At 53.6% G+C, this 14,540-nt stretch overlaps 1 protein-coding gene across 1 annotated transcript; it reads left to right on the forward strand.

The window, feature by feature from the left end:
* Positions 1-347: 347 nt before the first annotated feature.
* Positions 348-13,931, forward strand: LOC102426055 (NUT family member 2G-like). The gene is made up of 8 exons (XM_014448477.1): positions 348-363; positions 2,637-3,354; positions 3,706-3,834; positions 4,290-4,429; positions 4,890-5,134; positions 5,527-5,643; positions 6,165-6,358; positions 13,835-13,931. Exons 1-8 carry the CDS (start codon positions 348-350, stop codon positions 13,929-13,931), a joined length of 1,656 nt encoding a protein of 551 aa, XP_014303963.1.
* The last annotated feature ends 609 nt before the right edge of the window (positions 13,932-14,540 follow it).

The raw sequence follows: 14,540 nt of genomic DNA on the forward strand, positions 1-14,540 counted from the left end.
AATAAAGGGCACATCAGGTGACTTTGGGTGCCTAGAACTTAGAGAAGGTCATTACTGCTAGTGTGTCTTTAAATTTGTGATTTTAAATTTGAAAGGAACTGCTGGTCCTCGCCTACCTATCAGAGCCCTCCATGGAATGCCCCCCACCCCCACCCCAGCCCATTGGTCCTCGGCCCCTCCCCCACTGCAGAATGTCTGGAGCCCTGCATTCTACAGTTTCAACCCAAACCTTCCCTCCACTGGATGCTGAGCAGCTGTTGGAGCAGGTCAGTCTCTGGATTCTCCACTTGCCTTTTCTCATTGTGGAGGCTACTAGGCAGTGGTGGTCGGTGAATGAGCCTGCGGGGATGGCTTCAGTAGGAGGTAAGACTATAGATTGGAGAGGGGATGTTTTAAACACTGAGATGTCCCTCAAAACTTGGGGTTAAACTGTGACACTGGGGAAACACGGTTTGACTGAAGTAGGGGAGGGAGAGAGCACTGGACCTCAAAGCACCTGTCACCTGGGAGGCTGGGAGCCAATGGGAACCTGTGAGGGCACTGGCAGGAGGGCTCCTAGAGGTGGGTCAGGGAAATGCCTGGGTGTGGAGAAAGGACGGCAGCAGGCACATGCACATGGGTTCTTCCCAGAGGGGAGACAAGCCACTCCCATGTATGTGTGGGGAATAGTGGGCGATGTGGGGGTGGCACAGTGTGGTCACGGGAAAGCCTAGTCCTGTGTGCTGTTCTTGGGGCACCTGGAGCTTGCCCCGCAGTATCTTTCTAAGGGACTGGACCTGAGTTCACTAGAGCTAATGGGGGCCATGGGAGGGTTTAGCCAGAAAGCTGTCCAGTGGGGCTGCCTGTGGCCAAGTCCACAATGAAATGTCCCCCCTGAGGGCTGGGCTGGAAGGTCCTCCAACTGCTGCAGCCCAGAGCTTCTCCCCTGCTTCTGGCCCAGAGCTCACTCCTCCTCAGCCCAGGGAGCTGCTTGTTGGCTTGGATTCCACAGGGGCAGGGCAGCCGGGTAACTTCCACCAAGAGAGGTCCCGGTTCCCTGAGCTGTCCCGAATCGTTCCCCCTGTGGCCACCCAGGTCTTCAGACCGACTTCCTCTTGTGGAGCATCTCATGATGCACCCTCTGCCCTGCCCTTTACCTTTGAGATGAGGGGTTTTCTCATAGTCCACGTCCCTGCTTCAGGGACAGAAAACAGATGTGGAGCCTGCGTGGTGTCCCGTGGAACGTCTGTGAAGGCAGATTCTTTTTTAAAGGGGAAGGAGAGTGCACATGGGCAGGAAGACCATGGTCTGTGTCAGTAGTAAATGTCCGAGGCTGCCTGTCCTGAGGAATTAGGGGCACGCGGTGTGCAGCCTGCTCTCCTGGACTAGGTCTGCTCGAGTTCCTCTGAGCGGGGATGTGTTCATACAACTGTGTCCCACTGTCACCTGCTCACACCTGCTTCCTACTGGCCTTCACTTTCCACTGTTGGGAGCTGGAACGGGAAGGACCTCACACAGTCTGCAGTCCCATGACCCATCTAACAGGACAGCAGCTATGGAAGTTTCTGGAAACCCTACCGACATGGAAGTTTCTGGAAACCCTACTGACAGCTCCACTTTGCCGCATTCCCTGACCCTTCCCTAACCCTCTGCAGCCATTGCTGGCTGTGAAATGACAAGCTCCTGAGGGGCCATTAGTCTGAGCCAGTGATGGCGAACCTTTTGAGCTCGGCTTGTCAGCATTTTGAAAAACCCTAACTTAACTCTGGTGCCGTGTCACATATAGAAATTTTTTTATATTTGCAACCATAGTAAAACAAAGATTTATATTTTTGATATTCATTTTATATATTTAAATGCCATTTAACAAAGAAAAATCAACCAAAAAAATGAGTTCGCGTGTCACCTCTGACACCCCTGTCATAGGTTCGCCATCACTGGTCTGAGCGCTGGGGCCGAGTGGCAGGACCTGGCCCGTGTTGAGTGTTCACTGTTGGTTCTGACACACGTGTGCATGCTGGTCAGTGCGTTCAAGGGTCAGATCAGGGTCCCTGTGCCTTCTTGTGGAGAGACATTACTCAAGTGTTTCTGTGTTGTTGGGCAAGCCCAGGACAGAAAGGGGCGATTTTGTTGAAAAAAGGGAAGACTGAGGAGCAGATGGGGCCCTGATATTTCAGACACGGCCTGTTCTCAGAGGCCCTTTGGGTGCCTAGAACTTACCTTAGAGAAGGTCACTACAGGAGTGGGTCTGCCTGGGGTCATTTCCCCCAGAGCAGACTGCTGCCCAGGGCCATGCCCTGAGGCTGGCGGGGTCGGTGACAGGGAATCCTTAGGGCGGCTCTCAGGTTCAGCGCTGGCTGGGGCCGTTTCTTCTCGCAGACTGTGGTCAGGGAGCCTTGGCGCTGGGGAGCAAGCTCTCCAGTGGAGTTCTTCCCAAATGGAGATGGGTCATTTGGGAATTACTCCACTGGACATTGGGAATTACTCCACTGTGACAATGACCTGACGACATTTGCCACCTCCGCAATTTGCCCATCCCAATGGCCCTCCCCTGGGAGACTCACTGCTCTGATTCCCCGGTGGCTACAGGGGCCCAGAGCGCCTCAGTGCTGTTTGCTTGTTCACCTCCTCCCTTCACCCTTTCCTTTGTCGAACAGCATCTGCAGCGCTGGGAGCGGATGTGACCCTGAAGCCCGGTGCCCCCATCACTCCTTTCACAGCACAGCCCTTTCCCCTGCCCACTACTAGCCCTGCACACCGGCCACCTTGGGAGCAGCACCTGCCGCCCCTCAAGACCCCGTCATTCCCTCCTGGCCGCCCCCTGGTGCTGCCCGCTTTGCCCAGGACACCTCTGGTGGCAGGAGATGCGGGTCAAGGCCCCGTTGGGCCTGGGGCTTGTAACATCATGGACCAGGTCAGGTCAGAAGGGGGACGACCACAGCCCTCCCAGACTCAGACCATTGTCCTGACTCAGGCCCCCCTCAACGGGAGTGCTCCAGGTGCCATCTGTGGGGGTTCTGTGTGTCCTGCACCCCTCTTCTTGGAAGCCACTGCGGTGGAGATGATTATGCCCCCCTCGGCTTTTGGGGGCACCCCGGCCGGCGATGGAGGCTGGCATCCTGGCCTTCCTCCTCAAGCTCCACCACCAGCTGCCCAGCTGGCCCCCAGCGTCCCCCGAGTGGATCCTGGACCACGGCCACACACGGCTTCCAAGGAGGGGGGCCTGGCCACCTCCCAGTCCAAGGCCTCCCTGGATGACGCCTGTAACCCCAAGAGTGTGTATGAGGACTTCCGTCGTTGGCAGTGCTTCAAGGCCCTGGCCCGGGGGCACCTTCCCCAGAGTCCTGATGCGGGAGCTCTTTGCTGCTTCCTCATGTGAGTGCACTGGGCAGGGCAGGGGGCGCGCCTGGAGCTTTCACATCAGAGGAGCTGGGAGGGACTTGCAGGCTGGCTAATCCCAGGATGCTGGAGGGCAGGTCTGAGGGTGGGGTCCCAGCGATGGGTGTGAGTGTAGGGTCAGCCTCCAGTCCTGGTTCATGGGCTGGTGTGAATGTGAGGCCATGACAACAGCAGCTGGAAGGCTTGTCTTTGCACACAGACGCCTCTTCCCTCACCTGCTGGTGCTCAGTCCTGCCGGGTGGGGGTGGGAACCTGGCGCCACTGAGCTGGGGTGGGCAAGCAGGTGGAGGCCAGGCTGCAGCCATGACTGACCCTGAGGCATTACAGGCCAGCGCTCCGGTCCCTGTCCCACCTGAGGCCCACCATGACGCTGGAGGAGGGAATAGGGCAGGCCATGCAGGAATGGCAGAACAAGAGCAACTTTGACCGGAGGGTCTATTTCGAGATGGCAGAAAAGTGAGTCCTTGGTCCCCACAGCTGGGGGTGGGGGTGAGGCTGACTACTGGGCTGGGTCCAGCGGTGAGGTCTCATCAGAGAGGAGGGTGGTGGGAGGGTGTCACTCAGGACGGGGTCCCCGCTGCCCAGAGGCCCTTCTCTCCTGGGGAAGCCTCTCCCTCAGCTTCAGAGCGTGGGTGCTTCTGTCCCACCTCCCGGGAGCTCCCCCCTCCTCTGACCCTGACCCTTCCTGGGCTGGAAATGAAGGCTCAGGACAGGCTGGGGGAGGTGCCCGTCCCGTGGGCAGACTCCAGCCAGAGGGGCTGTGCAGGAGTGTCCTCAGCCAGCCTCTGCCTCCCCAGTGTCCGGGCCCTGACAGCCCCAAGGCCCTGAATCTCCCATCCCCCCACCCGCTGCTGCCTTTCTGGGCTCCCAGGGCCTCCTTCTCAGCACAGCTGTGCCCCCCTCAACGGCAGGTTCATGGAGTTTGAGGCGGGGGAGCAGATGCAGTTTCAGAAGTTGCAGTTGAAGAAGGGGGCGCAGACCCAGCCCCTTCCTGCCCCACTGAGACCTGATCCTCCGGGGCCCCCAGCCCCAGCGGTTGGCAGGCAGCCAGGTAGGCCAGCACGTTCCCATGGGAGCAAATGGCCAAAGGCAACAGGGCCTCGGGCAGGCCACTGTCCTGCCCACAGGGGCCCTTCCCCTTCAGGGGGGCTTTGGTCTTTCAAGGGAAACAGCCCTGAGAGTTGGGCCTCAGCGGCCATTTGTCTGAATGGGGTCTGGACCTGGTCCACTTTCTCATCCCCTCGCCCCGCTCCCTGTCAAAGGCCCCACATGAATCTGCTGAGAAGCAGGCTGGCTGCGAGGCCCCTTGGAGATTCAGTGGCTCCACACTTCCTCAAACATGACTCTCTTGGGTGCTCCCCTCTGGCCTCTCCCCACACATAGTCACAGGCTTCAGGTGGCCCGACCCAGCCGCACCCATATTAATGCCCCCAACACTGCCCTCAGCATCGCATGCCCTGGAGGTGGGAGCTTTATCCCCTCACGCTCCCTCCTCTTCCCTCTCTGCCCAGCGCGCAATACCAGGAAGGCTGTACCCAGCGCCCAGTGCGCCCACACAGCCCCGCTGCCCCAGGAGACTGAGTCCCGCAATGGGATCCCTCCTGAGGCCGAGCAAGAGGACATGGACATCATGGATGAGCCGCCCATGGGGGCGCCAGGTGGAGGATGGGAAGATGAAGAAATGGAGTGGCTGCAGGATGAAGATCTCCTGAGCTACCTGGACCAGCTGTGCTCCCAGGAAGACTTTGTCACCCAGGTGGGCTGGCTGGCAGCTCCGGGTCTATAAGATCCCAGAGGGTGGCGCTGCAGCACCCAGACCCGGGTTCTCCAGGCTGATGGGATTGGGCTCTGCTCTTTGTTCCTGAGCTGGATGGGTGAGAGTGTGTGTGTCTGTGTGCATGTGTGTGCTTTGTGTGTGTGTGGTGTGTGTGCTGTGTTCATGTGGGTGTGCCTGTGTGTGTATGTGCATGTATGTGTGTGTGTGTGTGTGCGTTTGTGCGTGTGTGCATCTGATGACCATGATGGAGTAAAACACCCACCTGAGCAGGAGGCCGAGTGGGTCTTGGCTTTCCCACTTGTGCTCCAGGCCCCGCTGACTCCCAGTTTGCTCCCTGCCAAGGGGCTCACAGCCGCTTCCTTCTGTCCCAGGTGGAGGAAGTCATTGACCTCCAATTCATGGAACAAATAATTTCGCCAGACGCACAACAGGATCCCTTGGCCCTAGCTGAGGAGTTGGAGCAGGAAGAAGGGCTTACTGCTGCCCAGGTGAGCCAGGGGAGGGTGGACATTAGGGAGATGGGAGGGGGTCCCCAAGTGAGCCATAGCACCCAGGAACCCCAGGGGAGTTAGAGGAGGGAAAGGCCCTAGTGAGTCAGGGAGGAAGGGAGGTTGATCGGGGGTGGGAGGCCTTCAGGGAGCCAGGAAGGGCACACCCAGGTAAACCAGGGCAGGGAGCAACCCAGAACCAGAACACACATGCCTGTGTCCACGCCACCCCTGCCTGCAGGCACCGCATGCCGAGGGGCCAGTCCTGGGTGGGAGGAGGGCAGGACAACAGAAAGGAGAGGGCTACAGAGAGGAGGGGGTGGGAGCCCAGAAGGGGAGGGGCCACAAAGCTGGGAATATGGCACAGGGGACAGAGGAGAGACACATGACTGTGGTGGATTCCAGTCATGGTGTCACCTCTCCCTCCCCGCCCCCCCTCCCCCGTGCCATTGTCCCATCACCCACGCTCCTGCTCCTCTCACACGTGAGCAGCGCCAGTCACTGTCCCTTCTTCCTCCCAGCTGGTAGAGAAGCGAGTCCTGGCCTCCAAGGAGGGGGGCGTGCAGGCACCCCCGAGTCACGGTGCTCCCCTGTGGGACTCAAGTCCTTCTGAGTCTGCGACCAGCCAAGATGCCCAGAGACATGACCGTGGCCCCCAGCTGGGGGTCAGTGACAAAGCCCGCCCACCAGAGACTGACTTCAAGGACCAGCAAAGGCGCGGCCCAGCAGGCGCCCACCGGCCCAGGCCCCAGGCTTCTGCTGTCTCTGCGGGGCGTCAGGAGCACCCACCACTCTGGGCTCGATGCCCCCCGCTGCTCCCCAGGGCCACGGGCCTGCTGACTGTGCACTGGGCCCCAGGGAGGCCTGCGTCCCCAGAGAGGCCTCTCCTGTCAGGGAGACTCGCGGGCCAGCGGACAGGCCCCGTGAGGAGGACGAGGCCTCAGCCGAGCTGCACCTGCAGTGTCCAAGTCTCAGAAGCGGGCTCTGGGGGGAGGCCCCGTCCATGCTGAGAAGACCCCCCGCCCAGGTGTCGACCTCGGGGTCTGTGGGCGGCCAGCACTGGCTCTGGGGCTGGTGCCCTCCTCACAGCCTCGCAAGAGGAAGTGTGACCCATCTGACCCAGGGAGTGGGAGGAAGCGGCACTGCAGCCAGGATGGAGCAGAGGGGTGTGCCCTCCACTGCCAGCGCCCCGAGGTGCCCAGACTGCATGGGGCCTGGCTGTCCCCCAGAGGAGCCAAGGGCTCCTTCTCATCGCAGGGCTGATCCTGCTGCTCCACTGACATGGGAGGGTGGGAGGCAGGAGGGAGGGCGGGACCCTTAGGGCAGGGGTGGGTCTGGGGTGGGGGTAGGAGGGAGGGCAGGACCATTAGGGTAGGGCTGGGCCTGGGGAGGGAGGGAGGGCAGGACACTTAGGGTGGGAGTAGGTCTGGTTGGGGGTAGGAGGGAGGGCAGGACCCTTAGGGTGGGGGTGGGTCTGGGGTAGGGGTAGGAGGGAGGACAGGACCATGAGGGTGGGGGTGGGGGTAGGAGTAGCACCTTTGGGACATTGTGGGTCTGTTATGAATAAAGATAATTTTGTTTGAAAATGCTCTGGGGGCCGCTGTGTCTGTACTCGGGTCTGCGCTGCTCCTTGGAGAGGGGACCTGAGAGGAAGGGAGGATGCGGGAGGTCCTGGGAGCTCTGCATCCACAGGGGATCCTCAGTCCCTCCTCCTGATTCATAGGGACCTCTTCCTGCTCCTGGGAGCACAGAGCTCTCTAATGCCCAGGGACCCCTCCCATCACTTCTGCTCCCAAGGCCAGACTGTGCCCTGACCCGAGAGGGAAAGGCTGGGCCTCAGGGGCACCTGTCCACCATGGGCCTCCTGCAGGAGGAGCATCCTCTGTCTCAGTGTGTGATTGAAAGTGGAGGGGGGTGGGGGGGAGTCTGGAACAAGGGGGTGACAGGAAAGTAATGGCGACAAGCCTGTTAAAGGTGGGTACACGGGGAATGGCAGGGGTGGGGAGGATACCAAGTCCCTTGGGGGATTTCTGTGTGGGACCATCCTGTCCAGCTGGGGGAGGAGGACCCCTCTGCTGTGGCTGGGGGACGGGGCTCAGGGACAACGGGGATTCAAGGATGCCCACGACTGCTGTCCCTTTCCTCCCAACCAGGGCTGGTCTCTTGTGTTATAGATGCTGATGCAGATTTATATCCGCGTAGGAAACAGGTCTTACTCACAACCTGTGGGGCCCTTTCACAAGCACGACCAGCAGGGGCGGCAGGGGCCCAGGTGCGTGTGGCCCCAGGGCTGGTGGCAGCTGAGATCCAGGCTGAGGGAAGGGCCCCGTCACCTGCTGTGGGCACTGCTACCGACCACACGGACAAAGCAGGGACCCGGGCACGGATGTAAGAGTGAGATGAGCCAGCAGTGAGGGACAGAGCTGAGCCAGGAGGAGACCCCTGTCTGCAGAACTGCCTGTCCCAGTTCTGCTCCCATGTGGCCACGCCCTGGCCCTCACCCCTGCCTCCTGGCCATTGCCTCTTCCCCAAGTTCAAGTCTGATTCCTGCCCTGTGCTCAGGTTGGGTGGGATGGCTGAGGCTCCCAAGCAAGGCCCCAGCCCACCCAGGATGCAAAGCTGTGGCCCCAGGCGGTGGTCCGGCAGCAGCGATGGGATGGGGCTGAAGCTGTGCAGTGAAAGAAGGCCTGGCCCTCTGCTGCCCCCACAAAGAGCTCGGGTGAGAATGGATTCATGTCAGGGCCCTCACCCCCTCCCACAAAATCGCAGGTCAGCCCTCAGGTCCTCTGCTGCCTTCCCTTGTCCCATGTGGCGGGCAGCACCCACTCTCCCAGCCTCCTGGGCACTTTGTGGAGGAGACTTCTCACCTGGGTCCGTCTTTCCCCGGCCGCTGCCCCCTCCCTGTCCAGCTGGGTCTCAAACAGAGAAACGGGCTTGGAGGTTGTGCCAGACTCTGTGTCGTGGGGCTGGTCCAGAAGCTGCCTCCCCTCCCGGGTGAGCATCCTCCCCATGGGCCCCGTTGTGTCCCTGCCTGGGTGGCAGGCCCTGGATGCAAATGTGTGGGTGAAGGCCAGAGCCTGGACCCTCAGTCGCTGGTGCGAGTTTGTCCTGCAAATTCTCTGCTTTCAGGGTCTTGGTGGTGAAACAGGTTAACCACTCCCCCTCCTCCAAGGTGTCAGGAGCACTGAGTTGTGTTTGAAGGGAACACACTTGCTCCACCCCTGTGTGCCCTGTCACTGTCATTAGATTCTCACCTGGCCCCAGGTGTCTCTGCGCCTGTCCTCACTCGCCTGCTGTTTCTGCCTTTGAGTCATTGTTTGGATGAACAGTTCCCAGGGGGAGGCAGAGCCTGGGCTGCCCCCACCTCGGAGCCCTGGGAACCCCGAAATCCCCCTGGAACCTGCACACTGGGGCAGACTGGAGGCCTATTGCTGCTTCAATCGTGGGCAAGGCCAAGTCCACGGGGTACGTGGAATCCTGGAGAGATTTGCACATTAGCGTTTGGAAAATACTAGGGTAGGTGCAATGGGGAGAAAAGGGAAGAAGTGTTTCATATTTCCCTGCAGCCAACCTTCTTTATTACAAACGTATTACAGGCAGTTCTGCAGACCTAAATAAAATGAACTGGGTTTGAAATAAATGAATGGAAAATAAACTTGACATGACACCCTGGAGGGCAGCGCATAAGGCAGGAAGCAGGTCTGCGCTCCTAGTGACTGAAGTAGAATCTGTGGAAACGGCAATGCCCTCGCATCACTCCTCCCGGGAAATCACGATGCTCATATGGAGAAGGTGCTCCCTGTGTGCTCAGCGCTCTCTGCTGCTTCTCTTCCTTGTAGGTCCTGGTGGGGCTGCGAATGGGGGGTAGGGGGAGTAATATTGTAATATTACCTCCTCCCTTAGAGAGCCTGGGAGTGAGTTCTTTTCCCCTGTTTTTCTGTGAGGAAAGTACACCTGGGAAGGTCAGGGTACTGAGTGCAGGTCCCACACCAGGAACTGGGACAGCCTGGGAGGCACCAGGCAGGTTTGGCTGCAGAGACTTCCTCCTTCTCCGCGTGGAATCAATCCCCTGGAGGAAGCCCTGGCATCCTGGGGAAATCCCAGTGACATAGGACTGACCTGTCACCACCCTCATGACTCGGAGCGGCATCTCAGTGCGGATGGAGATTGCGTTTCCCTGATGTTGAGCATCTTTTCTCTGCTTCTGGCCACGTGTACATCTTCTATGGAACAATGTGCCCTCATCGTTTGCCAACGTTTAGTTGGTTTGGCTTTTATTATTGAGCTGTAAGAGTTCTTTATATATTCTAGGTAAAAGTCTTCCCAGAGATATGGTTTCCACTAAATTCTCCCATTTTGTGGGCTGTCCTTTACTTTCTTGAAAGTGTCTTTGGAAGGAAAAAAGTCTTAACTTCTAATGAAGCCCAATTTATTTATTTTTTTTTCTTGTGTTGCTTTGGTGTTTGGTGTTATATCTACAAATCTGTTCACAATCTACGTTATGGAAATGTATGCTTATGATTCTTTTTTTTTAAACCATCTTTACCATTTTTACATGTACACTTCAGTGGTGTCAACTACATTTGCATTGCTGTGTCACAGATTTCTAGACAATTGTCATTTTTCAACCTTGGATCTCTATACAGATTAGACACCAATTCTCCTACCTTCTTCCCCAGACCTTGACAACCACCTTTCTATGTTCTACCTTTGACTTTGACTACTTTAAATACTTAACGTGAGTAGAATCATAACAGTATTTGTTCTTTTGTGACTTGCTTATTTTACTTAACATAATGTCCTAAAGGCTCATCCTCGTGTGACTCACTTTCCTTGTTTTCAAAGCTCTTGGTTTGTACAGACCACATTTCTTTACTTTTCATCTGCTGATGGACATTGGGGTTTCTATTGGCTATTGCAAAAAAAAAATGTAGCAATGAATGTGGGTGTTCAAATATTTCATTTGAATATTTTACTTATTTATTTATTTATTTATTGTTTTATTTTTTAATCCTCACCTGAGGATTAAAATCAGTGAGCAAGTAAGATGATCACCTAAAGCATCTAATATGCTTTTTGTAATTGCTATTGAAAATCATGCCATCGTTTTAACAATCCTTACTTTGTAGGTGATCATCTTACTTGCTCACTGATTTTGAGATTGTCTTTTGAATTCTACTGTTTTAAGAAGTGTAGCTGGGTTCAGGTTAAAATATTCTCTATCCTCCTCCTGACCTCTTTTGCTTCATTAACTGACAATACACATTCTTCATCAACTCTAGAAAATGTATCATCTTTTTAATGTTGCATCTCCTCATCTTCTCTTGTCACTACCCCTACAACCCCAAAAATATGTATACTGTCCCATCCTATGTATTCTCTATGTCTTTATCTGCTCAGGCTGCTACACTGAACACGACAGAGTGGTTTAAACAAAAATATTTATTTATTTTCTTCATTTCTAACTTAAATTAAAATTTTCTCAATTACAGTTCATATTCAATATTATATTACTTCCAGATGTGTTACATAATGGTTAGACATTTCTATAACTTACAAAGTGATCCTTCTGGGAAGTGCTGCACCCATCTGACAGTATATATAGTTATTACAATATTATTGACTATATTCCCTAAGCTGTAGTTTACACCCCTACGACTGTTTCATAAATGTCAATTTGTGCTTTTTAATCCATTCGGCTTTTTCATCCACTCCATGCAACCCCCCTCCCATCAGGCAGCCATCAGTTTGTTCTCTGTATTTATGAGTTAGGGTTATTGATAGGTATATAGTTATTACCATTTTATTATTTATATTTTACCTCTTTTTTCTTCTTCATCTTATTAAAGAAGTCCCTTTATCATTTCTCATAATATTGGTTTGGTCCTGATGAACTCTTTCAGTTTTTTCTTATCTGGGAAGATCTATATCTTTCCTTTGATTCTAAATGATAGCCTTGCTTGGTAATCTTGATTGTTGGTCCTTGATATTTGTCACTTTGAATATTTGTGTCAATCCCTTTTGGCCTGCAAAGTTTCTGTTGAGAAATCAGCTAATGGTCTTATGGGAGCTCTGGTTTACATTACTATCTGCTTTTCTTTTAGTGCGCTTTTCAGATTCTCTGTCTAACGCTTGGCATGCTAATTATATGATGTGTCTTGGCATGGGCCTCATTTGGTTCATTTTTTTTTGGGGGGGGGGACTCTGCACTTCCTGGACTTGTATGTCTATTTCTTTCACCAGCTTAGGGAAGTTTTCCATCATTATTTCTGCAAGTAGGTTTTTAATCCGTTGACTCTCTTCTCCTTCTTTTACCCTTGTGGTGTGAATGTTGTTACTCTTGATGTTGCCCCAGAGGTCCCTGAAACCACCCACATTTTAGGGGGGAGTTCTTTTTTTTTTAAAATATATTTTATTGATTTTTTACAGAGAGGAAGGGAGAGAGATAGCCAGAAACATCGATCAGCTGCCTCCTGCACATCTCCTACTGGGGATGCGCCAGAAACCCAGGTACATGCCCTTGACCGGAATTGAACCTGGGACCTTTCAGTCCACAGGCCAAAGCTCTATCCACTGAGCCAAACAGGTTTCGGCGAGGCGGGGGGAGTTCTTTTTTCTTTTCTCTTTGTGTGTGTTCTGTTATTTTGACTTCCATATCATTGATTCAGTCCTCGGGTTTCATCTAATCTGTTGTTGATTGATTCCTTTGTATTCTTCATTTCAGTCATCGTACCCTTTATTTCTGACTGGTTCTCATTCATGTTTTCTGTCTCCTTTTTTACATTTCCTATCTCTTTGTTAAAGTTCTCACTGAGATCATCTGTTCTTCCCCTAAGTTTGCTGATCATCCTTATGAGCGGTGTTTGAAATCTGCATCTGGTAGATTGCTTGTCCCCATTGTTGAGTCCTCTTTCTGGAGTTTTGTCCTTTTCTGTCATTCGGGACATATTTCTTTTTCTCTTCATTTTGGTTGCCACCCTGTGTCTCTTTCTATATATTGGGTAGATCTGCTATGTGTTCCGGTCTGGGCAGAGCAGCCTTATGTAGTAGGTGTCCTGTGAGTCCTAGTGGCACAGTCTCCCTGATTTCCTAAGCAAATCTCCAAGGGTGTCCCACCAGTGGATTTTGTGTGCTCTCCTGTGGTAGTTGAGCCCCGATTGCTGTTGGCACATGTGTTGGTGGAACTGACACTCAGGGTTACTGCTTTTGAAGTATTGTCATCACTACAGTGGACAGCTGTTGTGTGGAATTTGAGTGGGATTCATTTGAGCATGGCCAGTGCCGGCCATGTTCACCTTTTGGTGTTTCCTTTTTGGCATTACGTGGGTGGTGCTTCGGTGTGGTCTGAAGACAGCCACCAGGCATATTGATACTAGAGCCTTTTGGGAGGGGTTCTGGTGCAGGTTCAGGTCAGCCCCTATTTGTGTTTGGCCTGGGGCCACACGGTTGGAACTACAACGTGATCTGTGGTTGGTTGTTGCTTCTCCTGGGTTTAGTGGCACCCGGGAGTGGTTGTGCTGTGAACTGAGGCTGGCTACCACTAGGGCTGCTTTGCAAAAGGTACAGGGCCTGCCGAGGTCTGCTGTTGCTTGTTTGGGATTTACGAACCTGTGATAGATTTTAGAAAACTGCATAGTGTTGGCCCAGGTTGGTCGCTTGTGTGGGTTAACTTCTGAAAGAGATTCTGGCAGGCCTATGAATTGGGTGGGGCAAGAGAACCACCGGTGTGGGGCAGGTTAATGGAGACTCACATTTGGCACCAGCCTTTAACTGCAGGCTGTGTATATGTGGGAGGTGAGGGAGAGGGCTCACAAAGGAACAATGGGTCCTGCCATCACTTTATTCTAGCAGAAAGCTGCTCCACCGAACCTCGCCCTGAAGCCGGACAATTCAGTCCCTCCCACATGTGCCTGGTGCCTTTCAAACTCCTGACCCTTTACTGGAATTTGGACGGGTTTTGGTGAGCAGGTGTGTCTGTGCTCAAGCTCTTTAGGAGGATGCCTGGGCCTATAGCAGCCCTCCATCTCACCGGGACTGAGTTCCTACTGATTTTCACAACCAGCCACCGTGGGAACTCTTTTTCCTGACACTGGTGCTGTCGGCTGGGAGTTTGATTTGGGGCTGAAACCCCTAGCTCCTCAGTGGGGACATTCACTGCTGGGATAACCCTCCGAATTCTTACCTGCCACAGGTGTGTGGGGAACCAGCTGTTGTTCGTCTTTGCCCCTCTTTCCAGTCTCAACGTGGCTTCTGCTTTAGATCATGTTATAGAAGTTCTCTTCAGCTAGTCTTCAGGTGGTTTCCAAGAACTACTGTTTGATCATTTATTTGTAATTTTGCTGGAATCACAGGAAGAGGTGAACAGAGTGCTTTCTTGCTCTGTCATCTTGACCAGAAGAACAACATTACTTCTTAAACAGAGACTTACTTCCCATGGTTTTGGAGGCTGGAAGTCCAAGATCATGTTGCCAGCAGACTCTATGTGCATGCATTTCCCTTTCCTATTTTCTGACTCTTTCTTTTCTGGGCTACGCTTTATTTAATTTAGTACAGTGACATTCCACCTCATGAATTTCTTCTTTTGCGAAATTTTGCAAAAATGTGATCTTATCTACTTTCCCCCCATTTACTTTAAAATACAACTGTGTAATGTTTGTAACATTCAATTTCATTATATGTTATAAATATATGAATTTTCAATAGTCAAGATTTAATAACAAATAATGGCTACTGCTTTATTCAGAATATTCTTATTTTGTGATTGAGAAAACATCCTCACCCGAGGATATGTTTATTGATTTTAGAGAGGGAGGAAGGGGAAGAGAGAGAGAGAAAGAGAAAGAGAGAAACATTGATCTGAGAGAGAAACATCAATTGGCCGCCTCCTGCACATGCCC

The sequence above is a fragment of the Myotis lucifugus genome, unplaced genomic scaffold (assembly GCF_000147115.1).
Source record: "Myotis lucifugus unplaced genomic scaffold, Myoluc2.0 scaffold_840, whole genome shotgun sequence".
Classification (NCBI taxonomy): domain Eukaryota; kingdom Metazoa; phylum Chordata; class Mammalia; order Chiroptera; family Vespertilionidae; genus Myotis; species Myotis lucifugus.

Bases quoted from the DNA above. Each gene is read 5' to 3' on its own strand.
- LOC102426055 (XM_014448477.1), top strand. The intron at 4,430-4,889 runs GTAGGCCAGCAC...CTCTCTGCCCAG, and splicing joins AGCGGTTGGCAGGCAGCCAG to CGCGCAATACCAGGAAGGCT. The intron at 5,135-5,526 runs GTGGGCTGGCTG...CTTCTGTCCCAG, and splicing joins AGGAAGACTTTGTCACCCAG to GTGGAGGAAGTCATTGACCT.